This window comes from Aedes aegypti, chromosome 1 (genome assembly GCF_002204515.2).
Source record: "Aedes aegypti strain LVP_AGWG chromosome 1, AaegL5.0 Primary Assembly, whole genome shotgun sequence".
NCBI classification, from domain to species: domain Eukaryota; kingdom Metazoa; phylum Arthropoda; class Insecta; order Diptera; family Culicidae; genus Aedes; species Aedes aegypti.
This window is the reverse complement of record NC_035107.1, coordinates 68,975,842-69,002,878: the sequence shown is the minus strand read 5'-3', so window position 1 is coordinate 69,002,878 and position 27,037 is coordinate 68,975,842. Positions and strand designations below refer to the sequence as shown.

The window sequence follows — 27,037 nt, the reverse complement described above, 5'->3', positions numbered from 1 at the left end:
ATAAACAAAAAAGTTATGACATTTCAAACATGTCACAATTTTCACATTTAGTAGAAAAAAAAAATTTTTTTTCGGTGTAAATTATTACGGGAACCGCAGTTTGTTGCTGATTTTATTGTTAAGGGCCTTGCGTGAATTAAACAAGTCGTTTTCATGTATTCATTAGTATTATGTAAATTATATGTATAAATATTATGTATATGTATAAATATTATATGTATATGTATATATGTATAAATTAAAATTAATTAACAGATTACACGAAAATATTTTTTTTTACCAGGATATTTTTTTTAGAGTATGATCGATGAGTTTCTAAATGTTATATATAAACTTTAAAAGTTTTGGATTTGGGTATGCGTTATGAGATCATGAAAACATTTTATTAATACTTATTTATTTATTTATTGTTATTCAATTTTTTTACAATATCGAACACTTTTGCATCATTATCAGTACAGTTCGAGTATAGTTTTGCTTTAATTTTATTTTCTGACAATGGAATGAAACAGTGAAATTTTTGGGTTCCTTGGATCGTTTTCGCGTTATTATATTGCTCGCTGAGCTCTGATGCCGTTAATTCGTACTCTTCAGTAGTAGTAAAACAAAATGATAATTTTGTTAAATCTTCTTCTTTTCTGCGATTCGCCCAATCAAATAGTTCTTTTGCAGTTTTAATTGGATGCTCACGTTCTTTGGCTAAACTTGCTCTTGTGGCCATGCGCTTTATGGTTCCTCCAATAGCATCACAAGGACCTTTGCCATGTGACGTAGCAAAGAAATGCCATTCTGCATCAATTCCGTACTTTGATTTAAATTGACATAGGCTCGAAAAATTCTTACGGTTTTTGTACTGCGATGCTGCTCCATCAGACATGAAATATATCTTTCTGATTTCTTTATCCTTATCAACGCGTAAAAAGTTAATCATTTTGGCAATGAACAAATTTACAGATACTGAGTCGTGTCTTAAATCTTCGGAAATTACAATAAAACTAAAATGTTCAATTTGCGTACTTCCATTGAAATAAATAACGAATGGATGAATTGTAGCTTGTTGTACGTTCCCGTGATGGGACTGCACTTCATCTTGCAATACAAAGCTATAGTTTTCAGAAATGACTAAAAATTCACCATCTTGTAATATATTTTTCGTATGTATGTTTTAATAAAGTCGTGAGGAATTAAACTTTCTAATTTCAAGCAAAAAAATGACACAAACTCATCTACAGGTTTTACAATAGTTTCTAGGTCACACCTATCCGTGGTCACCCATTGCTCAAATGATAACTGATCAATATAATTTTCTTCAAACTCAGCGAATAAAGTATTTTCCAATGATGAAGAATCTGGACAATCCGAACAAGATCGTAGATAGCAATTTGATGTTGTATTTTCACACAAAAGACTACCAGTTAACATTTTAATATCCTTTGATAAATTGATTCTTTTCAAACTATGTAAGATTAGGTTAATATTTTCGTGTGTTGTGCACACACAAACATTATGTGTTCCTGAATTGGATAGAAGCTTGCATTGCCTTGGACGAAGGCTTGCAAATGAGGAAAAACCTACCTTAATATTTTCGTTAATTTCCTTGAAGCGTGTATACGCTTCTTTCAAAGTAGTCATCATTAATCGTTTTTGGATTGCTTGACGCTTTCCATCTTTTTTTACAGATACATAATCTTTTTGGCCAGGCATAGCTCTACTTACTTCATCGTCTTCAAAATATTGAATTATTTTTTCTTTTGTCTCATCTGTTAATGAAGTACTCGACCTAGCATTTTTGGTTGCAAGACAGTTATTTTTGAATTGTTTTGCCTCTTTTGCTGTATTTCTATTGGTTTTGAACTCATCAATGGCGTCTTGAATAGACCACGAGCTAATTTAATCGGAGTCACTTTTATTCCAGCTATCCCTTCGTTGAAGCGTTCGATGTTGACCTTCTGGATGCACTCATCTTCTGATTGATTTGTTGAAACAGATGTCGCTGATGGTACCGTGGCAAGACTATCTGCACTTGGTACTTCTGGTAACTCCTCAGTTGTTGTCGGTGCATCTAGTGATTATCCAGTTGTTGTTGTTTTCGAACTTCCTGCAACCTGATCCACCGATGATGTACAGATTGCCCGTTTGTCAACGTTTAAACGACAGGACGTACAAATGCGTAAATTTGTATTCAATGTAGACATTGGAGCATAACCAGCCGCTTTCAGTTTATCTATGGTGCTTTCGGTGAGATTTCGTAGCTCTTTCGAACACTTTTTTTTCTGCAAACGGCCTGCAACAGTTGAGAAAGCGACTACTCATGTTGCTCGTTAGATTTTAATAAACAAAATCACTTTTAAGTTTTTACTGACTAGTTTGGTGTCGTTTGCTTGACTGAAGAAAAATTTTACTATTAAATCTTTTATAACCATAGTGGTAGTATATTTTTAGCTTTTTCGTGAGTATGTTCATGGTATGTACCTATCATGTTTTTGATGTTGTTGAAGTTACTCGCTTTCTCCCAAATATGATTAACAAAGTCTATTCTCTACCAAGGCGGGTCTATACCCAGGTGTAATCAGATTTTAGCTTTGTGGAGAAAACCAGCGCCGAGAAAACCGACCTGCTTTACGTATACTAGATCACCTGGGTATAGACCCGCCTTGTTCTCTACGAGGTAAACTTTTTGCAGGTAAACTAGTCGTATACCTGTATAGAAAACTTTTTTTGTAGCTTTTGTCTTCAATATTAGATTTCTTCTAGGTTTCTTTTATCAAAAGGTTTCAACACTATTGAGAGAATTTTTCTTCAGTTACGTACAATAAAAAATATGACACTATCAAGACTTTAGATCACAACACTGGATCGCGTCTAACTTTCTAATAGATGCTATAATAGTTATGAATAATTAAATAAAATATCATGAAAACAACTTGTTAACCTCATGTGGTACCCTTAACAAAAAATTCAGCAACAAACTGCGGTCCTAAAAAAATTAACAATGAAAAAAAATTTTTTTTTTCACTAAGTGTCAAATTTGTGGAATATTTGAAATGTCATAACTTTTTTGTTTATTGGCTTACCATCACCAAATTTTTATGGTAGATAGCTAATATAATGGACCGTTTTCCCTCAAAAAATTACGTTGGTATTCCGATAGGGTTTTGAGATATTTGAGTTTTTGTGACAAAAATAATGTTTTTTTAATGCAAAAAAAAATTTTTTTTTTACTGTGTGCATTTTTTTTTTGGAATCTTTATTTAGTTGTCTAACTTTGTTTCTTTAGTTGTCTAACAATCGAACGAACCGTTTTTGCTGTGCAGCTTTTTGAATATTTTTGAACCATTTTCACATACACCCTTTTGAAAAGTTAGTCGTGACTCAACTTGAAGATTTGATATCGGAAAATGACGATTTAGATGGAACTGAAAAACTGTGCAAAGTTTCAGATATTTTTGAAATGGTCGATCAGAATCGATTTGCATGCCTCCGTGGAATCCCTCTATAGTCTTTTTCACCGATAGAACCGAATCCACGCAGTCCAATTTTGACACTAGAGCTGGCCAGAATACCTGGGGAGCATACTGAAGCGTGCCCGCTCAAATGTCACAATTCTTGGTCCGAGTGAGTTCAGCAAGGAAGGCTCTTTACTGCTACCTCAACGCTTCACTGGTCCTAAAAAGTAAACAACCATACAAAACTACGACCAATCAATGGTGAAGGCGTAATCAATTTTCTCGAAAACATTCATTATGGGAATTAAGTAGAATTTTCTGATTAAATTGGCAACAACGCACTGCAGTAGCGCGTAGTAAATAACTGTTCGTAAACAATATCTTTCAAGCGCATTTATTACCTGTAATTTTGCGAAGTATAATTTTTACTTTTCCACGTTTAAGTCATAAAACTGGACTTAGGTTGGCGGCTATTCAATTTTACTCTCATTTGACAGCCGCCCTTCACCCTTGGAGTTCAGTTCATGGATGGATAAGTCAATTTGTCGGTTTTTTCGTTCTTCACTCCCTTCAAAAGATCAAAAGATCTAAATGGTGTCAAGGTTCATCTAAAAATGTAAGGAGCATTGCATCCGAAATAAGCGATTGTTGCTCGAATCGATAGTAAGTATCCATTGTTTTGATCTAGGCAGACCAATTTCTTATTGGTTGTTTCCTTGATGATGATTCCAGCTAATATGTTTTTTTGCGAAAATATCTCCTTTAGTTGATCATCGTTTTCGAAGATACCAAATTTTTCATCACTGGACTTCAATCATGATTTAATCAGTGGACTGATATATAAGCGAATAAAATGTGTACCCAGTAGTGCCATTTAGGTGATTTCCGAAGTAATAAGTTTCCAGGCAAATAGGTCTCATTCAGTTCTCCAACTTTGTCAAAAACACTAACTTCGTATCCAATCTCTAGATTGAGATAGAAGCAAATAATATGTTTGTCTACTACACACTCAATCACGATTTACTTGTTCGGTAATTTTTTATACTGGGTACGAATTGTAAATCATAAAAAATACCGAACTTTCAGCTTTTTTATTGAAAACTTCTGAGGTTCAGTAATAATTTTTACTTTTTACTGAACTACGGTAGCTGTCAGACCCAATTTTGCAACATTACCGAACAGGCCGAAAAGTCAGTAAAAACAATTACCGACTATTCAGTAGTTGATGTTTTTTACTGACTTGTCGTTAAAATCAAATCAAAACAAACTGATGTGCATGCGGGAAAGTGTCAAATGAGAATCTCCTGCTGTAAAATCGTCCGGCGCCGGGAGACACGGCTATGGCAACCAAACTTTTCCTGCACCTATTTTGCGATTTCTCGTGGTAAGTAGTCGAAATTTAGTGAGAAACTCAACCCTTTTAAGCAATCAATACGGCTCAGGACGTTTTAACTGCTTACGTTGGTAAATTCGGTTGGTTTCCATACAAGAGGTAAATTCATCTGCATCATTGACTTTGCCTCTTCTAAGCATACCAACCAAATTATGATTTTGTCACAAATTTTTCGATTACTTCCACTGAGACATGAGCATACCGTAGATGTTCATTCGTACGAAAAATGCATGTCGATGTTCATGTTCATGTCGATTGGGTTTTAATTTATATTGATTTCTGAAAAAACAGTATCCGGAAAAGCAAAGCATGAAGCATGGAAAACTGAAAAGCCAGTAAAAACGCTCAACAATTTTACTGACTAAGTCAGTAATTTCCATCAATCAAAACATATTTTGGTTTACTGGTTTTTTTCGGTAATCGTAAAAAATACCGAAAAAACCGTAGTTCCAAAACCCAGTAAAATTTTACTGGGGTCGGTAATCTGAATTGGCTGTGTAGCGCCACCTTGGGAGAATTTTCCAAACTACTATGTTTCTGGGCGAATAGATCCCATTTAGTTGAACACTTTTGTCGAAGATACCAATTTCAAGAGTTCGATTTTTTTTTTTCAGTTTCATCGCTGGACTGCTATAAAAAAAAATTGACCACTAGCGCCACCTTGTGAGTGTTTTCCGAACTAATATGGGTTCAGGCGAATAGGATTCATTTAGTTGTTCAACATTGTCCATGACACTAACTTTGTATCTAATCACTTGACTGAGATATTAGCAAATAAAATCTTTGCCCACTAGCGCCATCTTGTGAGTGTTATAAGATTTTATGTGAATAAGTATCATTTAGTTGTTCAACATTGTCGAAGACAACAATTTTGTATCTCATTACAGAACTTAGATGCAAGCAAATACAATATTTGCCCACTAGCGTAATCTAGTGAATGTTTTTCGAACTAATAAGCTTTCGGGCGAATAGATCTCATTCAGTTGAACACATTTGTCGAAGACACCAATGTTGTATCTCATCACTGAACTGAGATATAAACAATCAAAATGTTCGATCGCTGGCGTCATCTTTTGAGTGTAATACGAACTAAAAAGGTTTTAGGCGAAAATGTCTTATTTAGTTGATCAACTTTGTCGAAGACATCAATTTTGTATCTAATAACTGGACTTAGATACAAGCAGATAAAATCTCTGCTTACAAGCGCCATCTAGTGAGTGTTTTTCCAACTAATAAGTTTTCGGGTGACTAGATCTCATTCAGTTAAACACATTTGTCGAAGACACCAACGTTGTATATCATCACTGAACTGAGATATAAACAATCAAAATGTTCGACTATTAGCGCCATCTTTTGAGTGTTTTCCGAACAAATAAGGTTTTAGGCGAATAGTTCTCATTTAGTTGATCAACTTTATCGAAGACACCAATTTTGTATCTCATAACTGAACTAAGATATAAGCAAATAACGTTTTGGCTCACTAGCGCCATCTTGGGAGTGTTTTCCGAATTTATAAGGTTCTATGCGAATAGATATTATTTAGTTGTTCAACTTTGTCGAAGACACCATTTTTGTATCTCATAACTGGGCTAAGATATAAGCAAATAAAGTTTTGGCTCACTAGCGCCATCTTGGGAGTGTTTTCCGAATTTATAAGGTTCTATGCGAATAGCTATTATTTAGTTGTTCAACTTTGTCGAAGACAGCAATTTTGTATCTCATCGCTGGACTGATATATAAACAAAGCAAATATTTGTACGCTGGAAAGTTATTTCATATGTTGCTTATAAATGCGACATTTGTTGGCGTCTGTTAATTATGAATTAAAATAGTTACCAAGTGGAAGTCAGCAGTCCTGTGATCAACTTTGCAGAAGACAGTTTTCTCCTAAACCTCTTTATTTTCAAGATATTTGCACTACCAGTACTGTCCTATTTATAGGACGCTGGGCGTTCGGGGTTTCTGTCGTATTTTTAGGACGCTGGGCGGATATGGGTTAAATAATAAATATAAAATAAAATTGGTAAAACACAATGCAGAAATAATGAGATTTTCTTTGAAAAAACTATTAAAGCTATCCCATTTTACTGTACTAACTTTTTGAATCACATGAGAGATTCAAGGAGCAGAGTATTATTAAATAATTTTGGTCCATCGACTGCGTTGTTTGCCCCTACGGAGAAGAGCGATACAATAAATATCAATCGTGTCCGGTTTGCGCGGTGCCAAAAAAATTGGCGTGGTCGGTTGCTCCAGCGGGAGCAAACGAAATGGCCTGAAGCACACTCGTTTGACATGCAATGCGTTAATGAGTAGTATCGGGAATCCAGCTAGGCGTGATTAAATTATGGGTCGCATCACCATTATTTCCACCTAATCCAATGAGCCTATGCATGCTATAGAACGTTTAACTTTTATTGTGCGCCCTGTTTTCAAGCTGCCCGTGAGAGAGAGCGAGACAGCACCAAAACACGGCACACAGTAAAAGTCATGAGAACAAAAGATTTTCTGGCACGTACAGAGGCTCATTCTTTTGTTTTAATGACTTTTACTGTGCGCCGTGTTTGCAATGTTGACAAAATTTTCTTTGCTTGCTGTGGGAACTGTCACAACATTGCTTTTATTTGCTGTGAGAAAGAAAAGATAAACATAATTGCTGTCCAGTATTCACTTCCTTCCTGGCTATTCGGCCTCAATGGAAGTTGATCCTCAATATCAGCTTCTATATTCGAATAGCCTAGATAGCCGTGTAGTGTCGGTAGCCGATTGCAACAAGGCTAGAAATAACACTACGGATTGCCTGTTCCGGTGGTATAAGTCCATCATACAGGTGGCCCCTAATTCATGGTGTCATGCGGCTAAAAGCATACCGTGCCTAGGAATGAATGGTTAGGGGGGTCAAAAGAAACCTAACCGTGAACGGTGCCTGTGGAGTACCAGGGCACCCTCCACAGTATTATGCCCTTACTGTGCTACCCGGAGCAATGGCGCAGTTGACCTTGTACTTCTCCGAAATAATCGGCTACTCATATTTAGCCTCAAATCAGAGGCTTGATACGAGTGGGAGCATGTTAATGTAATATGAATCGAATCAAAATTATCCAGGTGAACCTTCATCATGCAAAGGGCGCATCAGCAGTGCTCAGCAGAAGGTTCACCAAGGAAAATATCAATGTGGGACTAATTCAAGAGCCCTGGGTAAATAATGGAAGGGTACTTGGTTGCCCTTCGAGCAGTTGTAGAGTTTTGTACGACGAAACTCAGTCCAAACCACGGACGGCTATTCTTGTAAATAGGGACACAAAATTTGTCCCAATTACAGAATTTATCCGTAGAGACATTGTTGCGATCAAAGTAGAGGTGCCAACTATCCGTGGGAAAACGGAGGTATGTATTGCTTCTGCTTACTTTCCTGGAGATGTTGAAGATGTGCCTCCATGCTCTGTCGTTCATTTTGTCAACTACTGTAAGAAAATTAATGCCCAATTTATAATAGGGTGCGATGCAAATGCCCATCATACAATTTGGAGCAGCACCGATATTAATAAAAGAGGAGAAGATCTTTTAAACTACATGTCGTCTAACAACATAGACATATGTAATAGAGGTGATTCTCCTACTTTTGTAAACTCTATCCGACAAGAGGTTCTTGATCTCACGATCTGTAGCGACTTGTTATCGGAGAAGATTGTGAACTGGCATGTTTCTGATGAAGAATCATTGTCAGATCATAAACAAATCCGGTTCGATTTTGAAGCTGGATCAGAAATAACAGAAAGCTATAGAAACCCGAAGAAAACCAATTGGGATCTCTATCGTTTTCATTTAACGAATAAGAATTCGTATTACGGTGAACAGTTCACGACTGTTTCACAACTGGAAAATGCCTCTGATGGGATCATTGACCAAATGGTCTCATCTTATCATGCTAGCTGTCCTATTCAACAAAGGTCATCTAACAGGGATGTGCCTTGGTGGAATGACAAGCTGGCAGGATTGAGGAAGAAATCCAGGCGGTTGTTCAATAGAGCAAAGATCACTTTAGATTGGGTTGAATACAAAAAAGCCCTAACAGAATACAACAGAGAACTAAGGCACGCCAAACGTAAGGACTGGAGACGGGTATGTGAAACCATCAACAACGCTCCTGCAGCTGCAAGGCTGCACAAAGTCCTTTCAAAAGACCATTCAAATGGTCTAGGTTGCCTTAAAAAAGAAGACGGCAGTTATACTGTTGACTCTTCTGAAACACTGGAAGTAATGATGAGAACTCATTTCCCTGAATCGATCCCATATTCGGATGAAGAACAGGTCTCAGATGAGGCAAGACATGTATGGTCGATAAATGCCTATCAGAAAGCTTGTGAAATCTTCACGCCTTCGAGGGTCGAATGGGCATTGAGTTCTTTTCAGCCTTTCAAATCTGCCGGGAAAGATGATATTTTCCCAGCCTTACTGCAACAAGGAAAAGAGACGCTTTGTCCGCTCTTAACCGAAATATTCAAAGCAAGTGTTGCGCTTTCATATATTCCAAAAGCGTGGCAAAAGGTCCGAGTTGTCTTCATTCCAAAAGCTGGAAGAAAGGTTAAAACAACTCCCAAGGCCTTTAGACCTATAAGCCTTTCCTCTGTTCTTTTAAAGACAATGGAAAAAATAATTGATGACTTCATCAAGTCAACAAGTTTAATAGAAATGCCTCTTTGTAAATACCAATTTGCGTATCAATCAGGTAAATCTACCATTACGGCGCTGCAGTCGCTGGTAAATAAAATCGAGAAATCTCTTGAAGCCAAAGAAATAGCAGTGGCTGCTTTTCTCGATATTGAAGGAGCATTCGATAATGCATCCTATAGCTCTATGAGTTCAGCCATGGAAGCAAGGGGCTTGGATAAAAGTGTTATCGAATGGGTTATGACCATGCTCAAGGGTCGCACAATTTCTGCTGATCTAGGAGGTGCGCAAATATCTATAAGATCTACGAAGGGATGTCCTCAAGGAGGAGTGTTATCGCCCTTACTGTGGTCTCTTGTAGTAGACGAACTCCTTAGAAATTTAATAGATCAAGGTTTTGAGGTAATTGGATATGCCGACGATGTGGCCATCTTGGTTCGTGGAAAGTTTGATAACACGATTTCCGATCGGTTGCAAACTGCGTTAAACATTACTCTCAAATGGTGTAGGAAAGAGGGGTTAAACGTAAACCCTTCAAAAACTACTATCGTGCCTTTTACCAGAAGGAAAAAGGTAAAGCTTATACAGCCTTCTTTAAATGGAGTTCAAATTCAATTTTCGGAAGAAGTTAAACATCTTGGTGTTACTTTGGATAAGAAATTGAACTGGAACTCTCATCTGAGCAAGGTCATAAGTAAGGGTACTAATGCCCTATGGGTCTGCAATAAAGCCCTAGGAAAAACTTGGGGACTGCGACCTAATATGGTAAACTGGATTTATTCAGCAATAGTCCGACCAAAAATTAGTTATGCTTCACTGGTATGGTGGCCCAAGACAAATGAGGTAACCGCTCAGAAGAAGCTGGCTAAGTTGCAGAGACTTGCTTGTATATCAATGACAGGGGCAATGAAAAGTACACCATCGGTTGCCTTGGATGCCCTTCTTAAGGTGAAGATGAACCGAAGCCAAAGTTGAAATTTTCAAGAGCACGGATCTGGAGAACCAAACATCCGTTTGAGCTAAAAACCTAATCAATTGGTCGCCACCAGCGAGTGACCAATCGATTAAGTTTTCAGCTTGAACGGATGTTTGATTCTCCAGATCCGTGCTCTTGAAAATTTGAAGCTTGGCTTCGATTTATCTTCACCTTAATATACTGCCTTTGCATCAATTCATTAAACTGCAAGCTGCAAAAAATGCCTTGCAGTTTATTCGTTATAATAAAATACTAGATGGTGATTTGATTGGTCACATGAAAATCATCAAGGAATTCAATTTGAATTCAGATAACAAAACAATAGAAGATTGGATGACAACGAAGACCAACTATAATGTTCCCTTTAAAGTGGTTAAACCAAGCCGCTATACTTGGGATTCTGGTGGGCCAAGTTTACGTGCAGGTTCTATTGTGTTTTATACCGACGGGTCAAAGATGGGCGACAATACCGGAGCTGGAGTTTTCGGCCCTGGTATCAGCAAGGTAATCGCTATGGGGCGCAGTCCCACTGTGTTCCAAGCTGAAATACAAGCCATCATTGACTGTACAAATGTTTGTCTCAAAAGAAACTATAGGTTTGCAAAGATCTGTATTTTCTCAGACAGTCAAGCAGCTTTGAATGCTCTAAAAGCATTCACATGTAGATCAAAGTTAGTGTGGGAATGCATTCTTTCTTTGAAGCAATTGGCCAGTAGGAACGAAGTTACATTGTACTGGGTGCCCGGCCATTGTGGAATTGAGGGGAATGAAATCGCCGACAATCTAGCAAGACAGGGTGCAGCTTCGAGCTTTGTCGGCCCTGAACCGTTCTGTGGTATTCCTGAGTGCACTCTCAGGATGAAACTGAAAAATTGGGAAATGTCCATGGTAGAATCCAATTGGAACGCCACGGATACATCCAAGCAAGCGAAAAGATTCATAAAACCCAGTCTAGCTAAAGCCCGGGCTATACTGAATCTTAATAAAGGAAATCTTAGGGTAATAACTGGCCTGATGACCGGTCACTGCCCAAGTAGGTATCATCTTAAAAATATAGGAAAAATACAATCCTCTGAGTGTCGTTTTTGTCAAGCTGAAGACGAAACTGCTGAGCATTTACTCTGCAACTGCGGAGCATTGCTTAATCAAAGAACGTTAACATTTGGAAAAGGGTTATTAGAGCCCTTGGAAATTTGGCAAGGTAGTCCTAATAGGGTAATAGACTTTATAAAACGAGTTGTGCCCAGTTGGGACAGTGTGACACATCAACCAATGTCTATCACATCTCAATTGTGAAAGGATATTTGATGAGCACCAAATAAAATATGGGTCATACCACAATATTCCTAAATAATGGAAGCAGTGGTTAAAAGGCTCTACAGATGAGGGAAAAAAAAAAAAATTCACTTCCTTGTTAGATTGACGTTGACCGAAAGCTCAAATGACATCGATCAAACAACGATACGCTTCATTCTAAGGAAATCGACTTATGTGCATCGGTGATCGTGGTAATTTGCTTGTAGACCTCAATATCCTATATCCGTTCCATGACAACTGAGGAGATGCAGAAGATTCTTCTGTCTTTAGGATAGAAATATTAGTAGTAGAACGCTAATGGCGCTTTTCTCACAAAACTGAATTAGTTTATTATCACCTTTAACTGTATCTTTTCATTGTTTGTTCGATGCCATGTTGTAGTGGATGATTTTAAAATTTATTTGACACTTTGAGGACCGGTACTCAAGCTGTCAGCGCGTGGCAAACTAGATGTTGGTAACACGAACAGTAGCGACATTAGCATTCTTAGGTTAATGCTTCTACTGTCTTTAGTAACAATGGTTGTCTAACTAATAATCCTTCCCTTTCCCGATGACCGTATTGGACGTGTGCCGTTATTGACTTTCACACTTAGAACACTCGATTTGTGCACATTGAGAATTGTAAGCAAACCCCAAGTCCCATTCATTAAATCTCTGTGCAACTTAGATTATTCTTGTCAATCACGAAGTGCAACTACGAAGTGGTCATCCATGCTCATGCTTAAATGAGAGATTCAACGAGAATCATAAAAAAATATAAATATTCTAAGGATTAACAATAATGGGCAAGTTTTACGCAAAACAAATGCAATATTTATATTTTAATTATGACTCCACGACATTCATAAAAACTTTGAAAGTCTCAAAAACGGAATTCATAGTCATTATTTGTATATGTAGGTAACGAGATGTTGATTCAGTCATGAACTCAATTATGACGACAGACATGTTCAACACCTCAAAAAATGTCAAACATTGTGCATTCGTTCAAAGTGTTAACAAGTTTACAACCAAAACAAACACATTGCCGCAAACTCAGAACAAAGCATTGGAACAGGGAGTTTGCAGTGACATCAACAATGTTTGGCCATAACCTGCCCGGGGAAATCAACTGAGCAATTATGTCATGCAGTAGCGTAATCTTAGACATGACTCAATGCAATACCAAATTGCATGTTCCGCCACTAAGTCGCGCAATGCAATGTCATGGGTCAATTTTGCATACCAACCACACGCTTTTTGTTTTTATAGCATTCAAGTTCCTCTGCCCTTCCCGAAACCCATTCCATAACTCAATTTCTCTGCATTCAAATAAAATTAGCATATTTCTACTTACCCATCATCTTCGTCCTCGTTGATGGTCAGAATTTTGTACATCTTCTGCCCGCCGCCACTTCCAGTACCACCGCCACCCCCCCTCTCCAGCAGCCTGGCCGTTCCTCCGGCGATGGGCAGCTGCACCAATTTGCCCATTTTCACATTGCTGTTGCTGACGATGGCACTGGTGACCGCCTTTACCCCAATTGCATTCGAGCTACCGAATCCGTAGAACAAGTTCGGCGCCGAAAGCGAGGTCTGCTTAGCCGGGGACTGTTTAGCACGCTGCTGTAGAAGCTGGCCGGTGTGCTGCAGCCGCCTGATCGAGGTAATGGCCATCTTGGACGGGTCATCGGTGGCATAGGCCGCCGAGGTGGACGTGGAGGAGGTTGAGGAGGAGGACGACGACAGGGAGGACAGCGAGCGACGGGTCAGATGGTGCTGCAGGTTGCCGCCGCTTCTGGGGCCGTGCAAGGCGTGATGATGGCTGCAATTGAGCAATTGAGACGAACTCATAATTAGTATTGGATAGTTTTCTTTTAGCGCCGCCACTCGTGCGGATACAGATGGTTGGAAGCTTGGAGGTTGGATGGTTGACTGGTTTAGCAAGGTGCCACTGCACAGTGTTTCAAATCATCGATTTCACGATCGTAATAGGATATCGTCAGAACTTCTTCTTCTTCTTCTTGGCATTACGTCCCACCTAGGACAGAGCCTGCTTCTCAGCTTAGTGTTCATATGAGCACTTACACAGTTATTAACTGAGACTGAGAGCTTTCTTTGTCAAGGTTGTCATTTTCGCATTCGTATATCGTGCGCAGGTACGATGATACTCTATGCCCAGGGAAGTCAAGGAAATTTCCATTACGAAAAGATCTTGGACCGACCGGGAATCGAGCCCAGACAGCTTCAGCATGACTTTGCTTGGTAGCCGCGGACTCTAACCACTCGGCTAAGGAAGGCTCCATAGAATAGTTCTATCTTCAGACCTATGCTTCTAAATATTTGGTGTCTTTGAACATGTTCCTTGATATAAACAATCTTCTTTCGGTAGCTTGATTTCAATTAAAGTTTGTAAATATTCTGTCGGAAAAAAAAATCTTTGTTGTTCTCCATACAAAATTCAAGAAAAGCCTTTTCGCTGCTAATATTGTTCCATACAAAGTGAATGGGAAAATTTTGCGCCAAGAGAATATTTTTTAAACTTTCAATTACGAAAATCCTAGCTCTTATGCTGAAAGTTTTCGTAAAAATATCCCAGGTACATGAAAGTTCGATGAAGAATCTAGATTGTGGCACTGTGTAACAGTGAGATACTGGAAAAATTTCTTAAAAAGACAGTGTTAGAGATTTTGTGTTTTCGGCATTGTTGTAGAAAATGTAATTACAAACAACTTAACCCAATTTCTAAATTTCTAAATTGTTTTACTGAGATATGAAGCGTTTTGTCTTCAATAGTTTTTTGTTATGCTTTTAATATTTTTTTCCGATTTTCGTTGTTTGAAATGATAAAATACACGATTTTGCTGCATGTAATTTTCGTAATTTCGTTACTTTTTAGCCTATTTTTCATCAATGGGATAGACAACATAAGGGTCTACTTTCCCTGACAAAAGAAACAGTGGTGAAAAATGCTACTGTTGATGATGCTGAAAAGTAGCACTTTTCAGTACCGTAAAACGGGGTAACTTTGATAGTTTTTTCGAAGAAAACTTGAATATTTATGCATGCTGTTTCAAAGCATTATAATTTATATTTTTAAACAAGTACTGGCATCCTAACTATCGATTGCAGTTGACAGATTGCCAAAAGATTTATTCTGAATGGGTACAGCCCTGTCGTCGTAAAATTTGAGCTTCTTAGTTATCCCCTTCTGAGGAGGGCGTTGCTATAGCCCAAAGGGCGGTTGTACTCCCAGGTGTTAATGAGGAAAGCTCACAAGAAAATTGTATCAAATTAATATATATTCCAAACTCATGAGAACTAATATGCATTTGAACGTGTTTAGTTTGTGTTCAATGCTCATTCCAATTAAAATGTGAAACGGAGAAATACCTATAAATTTAAAAAAATATATGGATTATGTCGAGTCCTCTAGAAACATCGGAATATCTTCAAAATCAGGGACAGATGATCGAAATTCACACAGATTCTCAAAATGGAGTGTATTTGCTTCAACTCAATTTTTATTACATTTCAACATGATAAATATCATTATACTAAATAACTCATACTTTTGCTTAATATCAAGATGGCCTCATAATACAATATGGCCATCAGATTTTTTACCCAAAATTCAATCCCATTTTACAGTTTACTCGAGGAAAGAACTAGCGACTAATATACCATTGCTCACCTAGTTTTTGCAGCTGTTCTAACTCAGTTTTTTCTTAGGGAAGTTTCAAATATAACGTCCATCATTTTTCGATATTTCACATTTTTGTAGACCACCCCTCCCTCAAATGATGGATGTCATTTTTGGGTGACCCCTTAGTTAGCTTTTTGATGGTGACCACAAAATCAAAAACGAATGGTGAACATTTTTTTTCCGATAAAATTCAAGATGACCAAAATTATTGCATATGAAAGCTACAAACTTTCTCAGTTTGATTTGTGTTTTAGGATATATGAAACGAAAGATACGTGAAGAAATACCCGGAATGTGTCAAAAAAAAACAGCTTCTCTTCAAACTGCTAGCATAAAAAGGATCAACTAATATGCCTGCTTCCCCATGACGAGTTTTCCGAACAAACAATTTTACCAGAGATGTCATTAAATGAAATAAATACGCCTTAAAATGCGGCTTATGTGGAATTGCCGAACAGATTTGCCTGCAGATCTTATGGGAAAGGCTGCCGAAGAAATTGAGAATGCCGACAATAGTCACAATGACATGTAATAATTGAAGTATTGTAATCCGTTTCTAAAAAGTTTTCAACAAGCCTGCTTGTGTGATCCAAGACAGGATTGAGCAGCGCATAAATGTAACAAACATTTAGTTTGTCTGCGTATGTCCGAGAAAATGAATCGCGGCATCGCACAGTGCGCCGAATGTATGGATGCTTATACGCCTTTATACAAAAAACGCATTTTTTTAATTTTTCAGTTTTTAATATAAAATTTGAATAAAATCTTGGAAACTATAATTAAAATATATTATTTTAAGCATAAACTTGCTCTGGTGTAATGTTTGGTTGAGCCGTGATCACATAACGTTGCAAGATTTTAAGATTTTTTATCAGAAACAACACATTTTCATACTTATGCTGGTTAAGAATTATACCTAAAATAGTCAAAAATGTCGAAGAGTTGCAGGGAGTTGCAGACTTTCAGACCTCTTAGAGGCCACTCTAAGAAACATGTATGTGCGTGATTTAGGCTGGAACTCGGTGGAACTTTTCTTGAATCGATAATCAAAGTTATTAGTTGGTATTGCATAAGTTTAATTTCATAGCCAATTCATCCTGACGATTTCTCATATTATCAGTTCAAATTCTTGTTTTTATCACATACCCTCCCCTTGGTTATGCGACCTTGCCGCGATGGGAGGGCATAATCCATTAGCCCATATGATGGAAACCAAAGGCGTAACCTGTAGTGGTGGTATCACATTTTGGCATTTTTTGCTTAAAGCCGCGTCATAATTCATATGGCATAGACGCAATAATATCTCGGATGTGATCCAACGGACATTCTGCGTCATTGATAGAATTGATGCCCATTTCAAATAATTAATCTATTCGAAGTGGACATTAATACTATTGGTGACGTTCAGTTTGCCTTTTGCTAACCAGAATGATCCGTAGCCACTCTTACTATTAGCTAGCTAGATACATCGTTATCATATACGACGTAGGGAATACTTAGGAACTCTTAGGAAAATGACTAGTAGATTCACTGAGTAGAAATAAGTGGCGACAATCTTATTTTAATATGGTTTTTACATTGCCATAATAAGAAATACCTCTTTTGTAACAGCGGTATAAATAATCTAATTCCAGCTTCATTTTCGCAAAATTTACAAGTAGAAAGTAGGCGTTGTGAAGCATTGCATTTGCCACCGAAAAGTGAATCTTGTAGGAGACTGTAGTAAAAGCCTAAGGTAACTTTACTCTTCAATATTCACTATAAAAATGACTATGGAAAGTAAGACGCTGAGATCGATCATTAGGGTACACTTGCTAGTTTCGAAAAATTGTTGAACAGACAAGGAAAGCGACTTTTTTCTTTAAGGATATATGAACGTAATGACCAATAAATACTTTTAACAACAAAAAATGAAATTAACTAGAACTACTACTAAACAGCCTAATTTTGTTAAGACTTGACGACACTTGACATTTAAGACTCTAATCTTACGTTAAAGACAATAGTAATCAGAATAGCACTTGAATGACAAATTATTCAAAACCATTTCGACTAGACAGTATTAGTAATGCACTACTATTTCAAACAAATTCTACACTACTATTTCAAACAAATTCTAATGGAGCTGCTGATTTTCATAATGCTTCCTTATCTCAGAAGCAAGGGAATATGGGTACTTTTCAAAAACTACCACGTCACAATACTAATAAAAAACAGTGTTCATGTGGGCGCCATTGCCTAGTCCATCTGAGTATTGGTCCTGGTAGAGGGGAAACTTGGCAAAAGCCAGACCGAGGGTTCAGCCTTGACAAGTTAAGCTGTCAGGCAGCTCCAACTGAATACCATACAAAAAAAAAAAAAAAAATCTTGTTTTTATCACATAAAATATATTTTACCAACCTTCAGTCATTTTCTCTTTTCGATTTTGATTGAATAGATTGGTTTCAACAATCTCTTTACTATTTGGAAGGAATTCTGAAAACATGCGACAAAATTTAGTTTTTCTGCAACTCCGAAAATTGTCACTTTCGATGCATGTTGTAGTAGTTTTAGTGCTTTATAAAGCTTATAAATACTTGTATCAATAGCGTATGCTATCTATAAGCACATGTGGATACTTATTAACGTCGGATAAAATAACTTGAAATTTATTTTTTGTCTATGGAGCAACGCACTGTGCATCGGCTAAAACTGCTGAAAATACGTAAATTCCATTATATTATTTTATATAAAAAAAGAATCGAAAGATTGAGTTAACGAACAGATGCTCAAGGTTTCTTAAAGCAGGACACCTAGAAAGTTTGAACCTTATTTTTAGATTAAACAAGAGGTTCGAACTTCAGCCAATTTTATCGCTTAATTCTAAAATAAAATGTCACCCTTGAAGTGATATCAAAGTGCAAAAAAATTGACAATTGCCCTGGATTTCAAAATATAGCGCTAATGTTTATTATAGTTGTGGTAACGACTCGAAGGTTCGGTCGATGATCGATAAAACGCACGGTGTGGTAACCAACCAATAATGCTTGTGCAAGGTGGAAGTGAGACTGCCCAAGTGATGCACAACGCATTCCGAACGATATCAGTCGGATAGGCACGAAGCGGTGTAGTCGGAACTGATATTGATATCGGCCCTACCACAATAGTATTTAGTTTGGCGTTGGATCTATTAGTGGATTTTAGAATTGTTAATTATTCATTACAGCAGGTTTTCAAACTCATTTCAGCAAATACCGTTTTTGATGCGTACTTGATAATGAATTTTCGTCACTATCATATGAAAACTATTGGCCCAAAATGAACAAGAATACAAACTGATTGTCTTTAGAACATATGAATTGATTTTTTTTCTGCTTCAAAATTAAAGAGTTACCTAAGTTCGATCGATATTGTTCCATGCTGAAGTTATGTCGCAATTTCAACATATTTTTTTTCACGCGAAAAAGTGAGTTATATACCAAAGGAATATCAGAATTTCAGAATTTAGTGGTGACAAAGGGTCGTACAGCTCGGAAATTTCAATTGATTTTCTACAGTGCGTTAATTTGCTCCAGATCACTCCAGTACATACAGCCTGACAATTTCGATTCTATGTGATTAAGGTCAGATTTCTGCAGGGCGTTGATAAAGCTTTGAATTTTGAATTATTGTTCTACAGAGAATCAAGAAGAGCTATCTGAGACAATATCAAATTACTCCAGTGCGTTAATACAGCTCGGGTTAATTTCGATTGATGTCATAGAGGGCGTTAAGATGCATCTGAACTAAAATTTACTCCAAGGCATTTATACAGCATGACAATTTTGATTAATACCATACAGGGCGTTGACATGCATATGATCTACGCGGAATTAGGTCAATATACTTCAGAGCGTTGTGATGCAGCCGATCTACATATAATAAATTCAAATTACTCCAGAACGTTGATACTGCTTGGAATTTTCAGCTCATGTTTTACAGGCCTGACCTAAATGAGACATGGTCAAACTCCATGACATTAATGAAGCTTAACAATTTTGATTGATGCCATAAAGGGTGTTAATATGCTGCTGATCCATATAGGATAATGTCACATTGGTACAGCTTGAAATTTTCAAATGATACAGGGTGTTAAGATGCAAAAGATCTACATAAGACGATGTCAGATTACTCTAATGCGTTTTAGAAGCATGTATTTTACAATTGATATTCTTCAGGGCGGTCCGATGCACCTAATCTTCTTGAAATAAGGTCAAATTACTCCAAGGCGTCGATACAGCTTGGAATTTTTGATTGATTTAGGGCGTCAAGGCGCACTTTATCTACATATTATAAGGTCCAATTTGTCGTAGGTACCGCTTAGAATTTGCAATTGATCTTAATCAGGGCGTTAAGATGCCGCTGATCCACAAGGTCGAAAAATTTCAGTGTGTTGAAGCAGCATGGAAATTTTGATTGATTTTCCATAGGGGTTATAAGATCCTCCAGATCTTGCAAAGATATAGTTGAAATAAAGTCAAATTACTCCAGTGCATGTATATAGCTTACCAATTTTGATTGATGTAGGACCAATTTTAATTTGATACAGGACGTTCAAATACACCTGATCTATTTGGAATACTGTCAAATTTCTCCTGGGTGTTGATACATTCTATAATTTACAATTGACGTTCTATAGAGCGTTGAGATGCACCTTATCGACAAAGGATAAGGACAAATTACTCCAGGGCGTTGATACAGCAAATAATTTATTCAATGATATTCTATTTGAGGCAAAATCAAATTACTCCAGAGCGTTGATACAGCTTTACAATCTCGATTGATGTTATACAGGGCTATGAGGTGCGTATGATCTACATAGGATGAAGTCAAATAATTGTAGGGGTTTGATACAGCAAGAAAAATTCTATTGATTTGCTATAAAGCGTAAAGATGCTTCAGATCTCGCCAAGATCTTTGTGGACTCTTACTCTAGGGCGTTGATACAGCGTGGAATTATCAAAATAAAGTCCTAAAGGACGGTCACATGCACCTGATCTACATGTAAAAAGGTCAAATTAATCCAGGGCGTTGATCCAGCTTAGAGTTTACAATTAATGTCCTACAGGGCGTTACGTTGTATCTGATGATTCTATGTATATAGCTCAAATTACTACAAGGAGTATCAACGCCCAGGAGCACGTAGGTTACTTTTGATTTTGTACAGAGCGTTCAGATGCTCTAGATCCCGCAAAGATCTGTGTGGAATAAAGCCAAATTTTTCCTGGGCGTTGATAAAGCTAGGAATTTTCAATTGATGTCCTACAGAGCGTAGAGATGAGCCTCATCTACATAGGGCAAAGTCAAAACACAGCACGGAAATTTTGATGGTAAGGCGTAAAGATGCTCCAGATCTTATAAAGAAATGTGTGGAATGTAGTCAAATTAGTCTAGGGCGTCGGAACAATTTAAAAATTTCGATTGATGTCGTAAAGAGCGTCAAGATGTGCCTTATATACATAATAAGGTCAAATAACTACAGGGCGTTGATACAGAAAAGAAATTTTGACTGATTTTCTACAGGGCATGAAGATGCTCCCGATCTCGCAGAGATCTGTGTGGAATAACGGCAAACTATTTTAGGACGTTGATGCAGCTTGATCGATTGATGTCATACAGGGCGTTGAGTTGCACCTGATCTACATAGAGCAAAGTCAAAATACTCCAGGGCGTTCATACTAGGAATTAAAGTCTTCAGACCGTTAAGATGCACCTGATCTACAAAAAATAAAGTCAAACTACTCCAGGGCGTTAATATAGCTTGTAGTTATTAAATGATATCCTACAGGGCGTTAAATTCAATCGATCCAATTGAGACAAGGTCAAATTATTCCAAGGCGTTGATACAGCTTGACAATTTCGATTGATGTTAGACAGGGCGTTTAGTTGCACCTGATCTACATGCAAAAAGGTAAATCAATTCGGGTCGATGATACAGCTTGAATTTTCAACTGATGTCCCAAAGGGTGTTAAGAAAAAAAATCTGAGAAAAGCTTCTTAGTCGTCGACTAAGCGCGACTAAGCAGGACGACAGGGCTGAATGGGTATATAATTTTTCATATAATCGAAAGTCGGTTTTCTGCTTTGGGGTAACTTTGATAATGGAGTACCAATCGAACAAAATTGAATGCATTACGGAACATTTATAGGGCGTTGCATACCTCTAGGCGTTTAACGCTATATGGAAATTTCTTACTTAGATTACAAAAATGGCCCCAGTTTGTAAAAATGGTTTACATTAAGAGATTTGAGACCGAATTCATGTTCTACTACAACTTGGCTGTCAAGAATAAGTGACGAACTCATAATGACTTCATCAAATAGTGGTCGTAGAACCAGATTGTTTCATAGCGTTTCAAAAATGCTAAAATCTCACAAATTTTTAATATTTGCATATAAATCATCAAATGAACTTGATTCCGACGAAAATAGCTTTGACATTCAGTGGCATACTAATACTCTTTACTTTTGTATTCGTTTTGCTTAACTGATTAACAGAAACTTTGTTATTTCGTTAAGTATGTTGTGGGTCTCGCACTATCAAAGTTACCCGCATTATCAAAGTTACCCCGTTTTACGGTACTGTTTTGGGAATCGCCAACTAAATAATGTGACTGAATTGGATCTTTGTGATGAGGCGATAGAGTAGAATAGAGTTTACTTCCAAAAAGTCCGGAGCTTCATCCGACTGTTTATGTAAACAATTAGCACATAAATAGTAGAGATCGTCGGTTTTCACATTTTCCAAACCCAACCCGACCCGTACCGGACTTATTTTATTTTTTTTTAACCCCGGACCCGACTCGAATCCGATACAATAATTGAAAAGCAAACCCAAGCCCGACCCGAACTCGAAAAACTTTCGTTCTTCAAACCCGATCCCGACCGGAAACCCGGAATTTTTTTGTAAGATGAATCCGAATAAAATACAAGTTCAAAAAGATGATAATTTCATCGTTTCTGATGCATAGGGAAACTATCATGTAACATGTTCACAATCCTCATCAAACCCGACTGAACCCGACTTTTTTCAAACCCAAGCCCGAACACGACCCGTACCCGATAATTCAGTAGCCTCCAAACCCGACCCGAACCCGAAAAATTTAGAATTCGGGTTCAGGTTTGAAGAACGAAAAAAATTTTCGGTTTCGTGTCGGGCTTGGGTTTGTTTAAAAAAAAATTAAATAAGTCCGGTACGGGTCGGGTTTGGAAAATGTGAAAACCGACGATCTCTACTATTTATGTGCTAAATTGTTTACATAAACAGTCGGGTGAAGCTCCGGACTTGTTGGAAGTAAACTTTATTCTACTCTATCGGGTTCGGGTTCGGGTTTTGGGTTTGAAAACCCGAGACCCGACCATCTCTAATAAATAGGAACATAGTCAACTTTATCTTATGGCGTTTTCGTTTATTGCTGGGGCGAACCTAGTTTCGCCCTGGATCCGCTCTAACAGCTGTCAAAATGTTTTTTTATTCGGTCGGGTCGAACCCGGATCCGCCCCAGGTTCGACCCAAACTCAACGAGGTTCGCTCTGCCGATGTTCTGCGATCTAACCTGAGCCGGGTTCAACTGTCAAAAATTGTTTGTTTACATTTTTACAATTTTCAAAATAACCGATTAAAGCAAAATTTTAATAACAGGAGATGTTTACGAGAGCATTCGGCAATATTTATTGCATTAATATTGAGACTTTATTTTGTGATTTTGCACTCAGAGAAGCGAAATTTCATGAAACTGTGTGGCTGACAGTTCGAATGAAAGTATGACACATTCGATTTGACTCGAACCTGGATCCGTTTTTGTTCGTTTATTGCAGGTCGGGTCAGCTCTGACCCCAGGTTTAAAACCGAAATCGCCATTAGTCTGTCCTCGAATAGTGATATGGAAGTGTGAAAATTTGTGACAGTCGTGAACTACGTATAGTTTTTGACAAATTTTATGTTCTACAAACTTTTTATACAAATAGTTTTGAAAAGATGTCCAATCTGCATAATGGTTCAAAATTCGTTGAAAAAAAAACAAAGTTATTTAGATTTCAATTTACTCCAATCAATTGAATGAACGCAACTGCATTTCAAATGTATAAATAATATAAATGAAATAAAACCAATAAAGGGTAGTCTATAAACCTCGTAGTCATTAGGGTGCCAATGGAATGTGTGGGAAAAATTTTGCCATCAAATTTCAAAAAAAGGTAGGGCTCAAAAGTTTTGTCTCCTCGAAAAAAGTCCCCATGCAAAATTTGAGCTCAATCGGACTTCATTAAGTGGACCCCCAAAGCGGTCAAAGTTTGGCTTTTTTGACCCATGAAAAATATCCAAAGGGGGGGGTACATGAAATTTCCGAAATCGATTTTTTTTTTGATGCCAGATGTCTTAGAAATGCATGAAACGTCGAGATCTGGTGTTATTTGGAAAATTTTTTTTTTGAAAAAATCCACCTTTTGGGACTTAGTAAATTTTTGAGTTGGGGGAGAGAATTGAATTTGAAATGAACGATTTGAATTCAATTGCTGAGAAATTCAAGGCAATAGTATTGAAACATATCCTATATGATTGTTGGCCACTGAAAGCATATGATATGTGATATTTCATTAGGGTGGTTCATTTACTTTCCATTAGGGTGGTCCTTTTTGTTAAAAAATAAAAAAAAAATAAAAAATAGAATTTTAATTTAATATTGAAGACAATAGTATTGGAACATCTCTCACATTATCGTCAGCCATTTTCTACATTTAATATGTGGTATTTTATTAGGGTGGTTCACTTATTTTCCATTACGGTGGGCCTTTCTGTCGAAAAATCATAATTTGAATGGGATATTAAAAACAATAGTATTTTATCACCTCTTTCATCATCGTAGGCCATTTCCTTCATAAGATTCGTGATATTTCATTGGGAAGGCTCACTTATATTCAATTACGGTGATTCTTTAAAAAAAAAATTGAGTATTTGAATGGAATAGTAAATACAAGAGTAATTAAACATCTCCTATGTCATCGTAGGCCACTGTTAATGTATAATATGTGATATTTCATTGGGGCTATTGTCCTCAGTTTTGCATAAGGGTGATCATCTAATTTGTAAAATATTCTCAATAGATCTAACAAATCAACTTTGTTTGTATAGTTTTGAATCATGATTCTTCATTGGCATGCAACTCTTCGTTAAGCTATTTTCATTAAGGGTTTCTTTTGAATAGTTAAAATAAAACGTTCCAATCATCAGTGAATTCAGTGAAGCACAACTCTAACTGCCATAATCAAAATACAGATAAAAAAGGAATGAAATAATTTTTGACGTATACAAATTATGACAATAGCTTGATGGGCGACGATGAAGGGCAACAAAAGTGTTTAGTTTATATTTTCAAAAGAGATTCTCAGCCTTGGGCTCCTTCATTCCCGAAACAAAAGTACGTTGCCTTCTGCTTGCTATAGTACACGCGATTCGGTTGTGACAACGTAGGTAATTCAAGTTTTGACAATCAGTTCTCGATTATGCTTCAAAGATGTAACAAAGTTCCTTCAAGAAATTTCGTCGGAATTTCATATGGATTTTTTCGTTGGAGTTTTCAACGGAATTTTCTTTGGAGTTTCCTTTTGAATTTTAATCGGAATTTCCTTCGAAATTCCTTTTAAAAATTTTTATTTGACTTTTCTACGAAATTTCCTTTTTTTTCTACGGAATTTTTATCAAAATCGGAAATTTATCCTGAATTTGCTTCGGAATATCCTGTGGAATTTTCTTCGGTATCTTAAGAAGTGCCCTTTTGAATTTTCTGTGGTATTTCCTTCGAAATTTCCTATGAAGTGTCCTCCGGAATTTCATTCTGAACTTTTCATTGGAATTTTCTTCGAAATTTACTTCGGAGTTTCTTTTTGAGTTTCCTTCGAAATTTGCTTTGGAGTTTCCTTCCGAATTTCTTCTAGAGTTTGTTTCGGAATTTCCTGTGTTATTATCTTTGGAGCTTCCTTCAGAATTGTATTCGAAATATTATTTGGAATTTCTTTCGAAGCATTGGAATTTACTTTGGAAATTCCTTCGAAATTTTCTTTGGAGCTTTCTTCGGAATTTCATTTGGGATTTCTTTTGGACCTTTGAAATTTACTGCGGAATATTCTTAGAAATTTCCTTTACAATTTTCTTTGGAATTTCCACAGAGTTTTCTTGAGAATTTCCTTACAAATTTGCTTTGGATATTCCATAGAAAATTCCTTAGAAATTTTCTACGAAATTTTCTTTTTACTTCCTTTTTTCATTGCAATTTGCTTCGGGATTTGCTTTGGAATTTCCTTAGAAATTCCCTTTTGAATATGCTTTGGATATTTTTCAGAATTGTCGTCGGAATGTCCTTTGGAATGTGCTTCAGAATTTCTTTTGCAATTTTATTCATTTTTTTTAATATTTTTTGGGATTTCCCTTGTATTTTCGAAAGATTCCATCGAAGTTTCCTTTGAAATTTATTTTGGAGCTGTGATCTTTTCTTCGAAATTTCCTTAGAAATTCCTTTTTGAATTTCATTCGGAATTTGCTTTGAATTTTTTTATGGAATTTCCTATGGAGTTTTCGGAAATTCCTTTGGAATTTTCCACGGATTTTTCTTCGGAATTCCCTTGGGTTTTTTTCGGAATTTCCTTTGGAATTTTCTACGCAATTTTCGTCAGAATTTCTTCTGAAATTTGCTTCGGAAATTTCGTTGGATTTTTTTTAGTTTCCTTCGGAATTAACTTTGGAATTTCCGTCGAAATTCCCTTAGGAGTATCCTTCAAAATTCCTTTGCAGTTTTCTTTGGGGCTACTTATCAAATTTTCTTCAGAATTTTCTTAGGAATTCCTTTATTACTTCCTTCAAAACTCTCTTTGAAATTTCTTTCGGAATTTCGTTTGAAGTTTACTTCCAAATTTGTTATAGAGTTTCCTCGAAATTTCCTTTGGAATAACCTTTGGAATTTCCTATGGAGATTTCGAAATTTTATTTAGAAGTATTGATTGGAATTTTTTCCTTTGGACTGTTTTCCGTTGAATTTTCGCGGAATTTACTTTGGAATTTCCTTCGTATTGTTTTTTCGGAATTTTCTTAGGAGTATCCTTTAAAATTTATTTGTATTCTTCGGAACTTCATATCTCATTTACTTCAGAATTTCCTTTGGAATTTCTTCATGAATTTCTTTCAGTAAGTTGCTTCAGGAAGTTATTTTGGATTTCTTTGGAATTACTTTCGGAATTTCCTTCTTCAGTTCTTCAAAAATTTCTTCGGCGTTTCCTTTGGAATTTCTTCTGGAATTGCCTTCGGAATTTCCTTTGGAATTCGCTTCGGAAGTTCCTTTGAAATTTCTTATGGAATTTCCTTTGCAATTTCTTTTAGAGCTGGCTTCGGAATTTCATTTGGAATTTTCTGCGCAATTTTCGTCCGAATTTTCTTTGGAATTTGCTTCGGAACATCCTTCAAAAATCCATTCGGATTTATTTTTCTGGAATTTCCTTTTGAATTTGCTTCGGAATTTCTTTCGGGATTTGCTTTGGAAT

General features: G+C 36.8%; 1 protein-coding gene across 5 annotated transcripts in view; it reads right to left on the bottom strand.

The window, feature by feature from the left end:
• Positions 1 to 27,037, bottom strand: part of LOC110674761 (hormone receptor 4-like) — a 177,062-nt gene that overhangs the window by 48,560 nt on the left and 101,465 nt on the right. For all 5 annotated transcript variants that reach the window (XM_021839038.1, XM_021839034.1, XM_021839056.1 and 2 more), the window contains one exon: positions 13,142 to 13,609. In XM_021839038.1, coding sequence (XP_021694730.1) covers positions 13,142 to 13,609 — 468 coding nt within the window. The remainder of the gene's footprint in view (positions 1 to 13,141; positions 13,610 to 27,037) is intronic.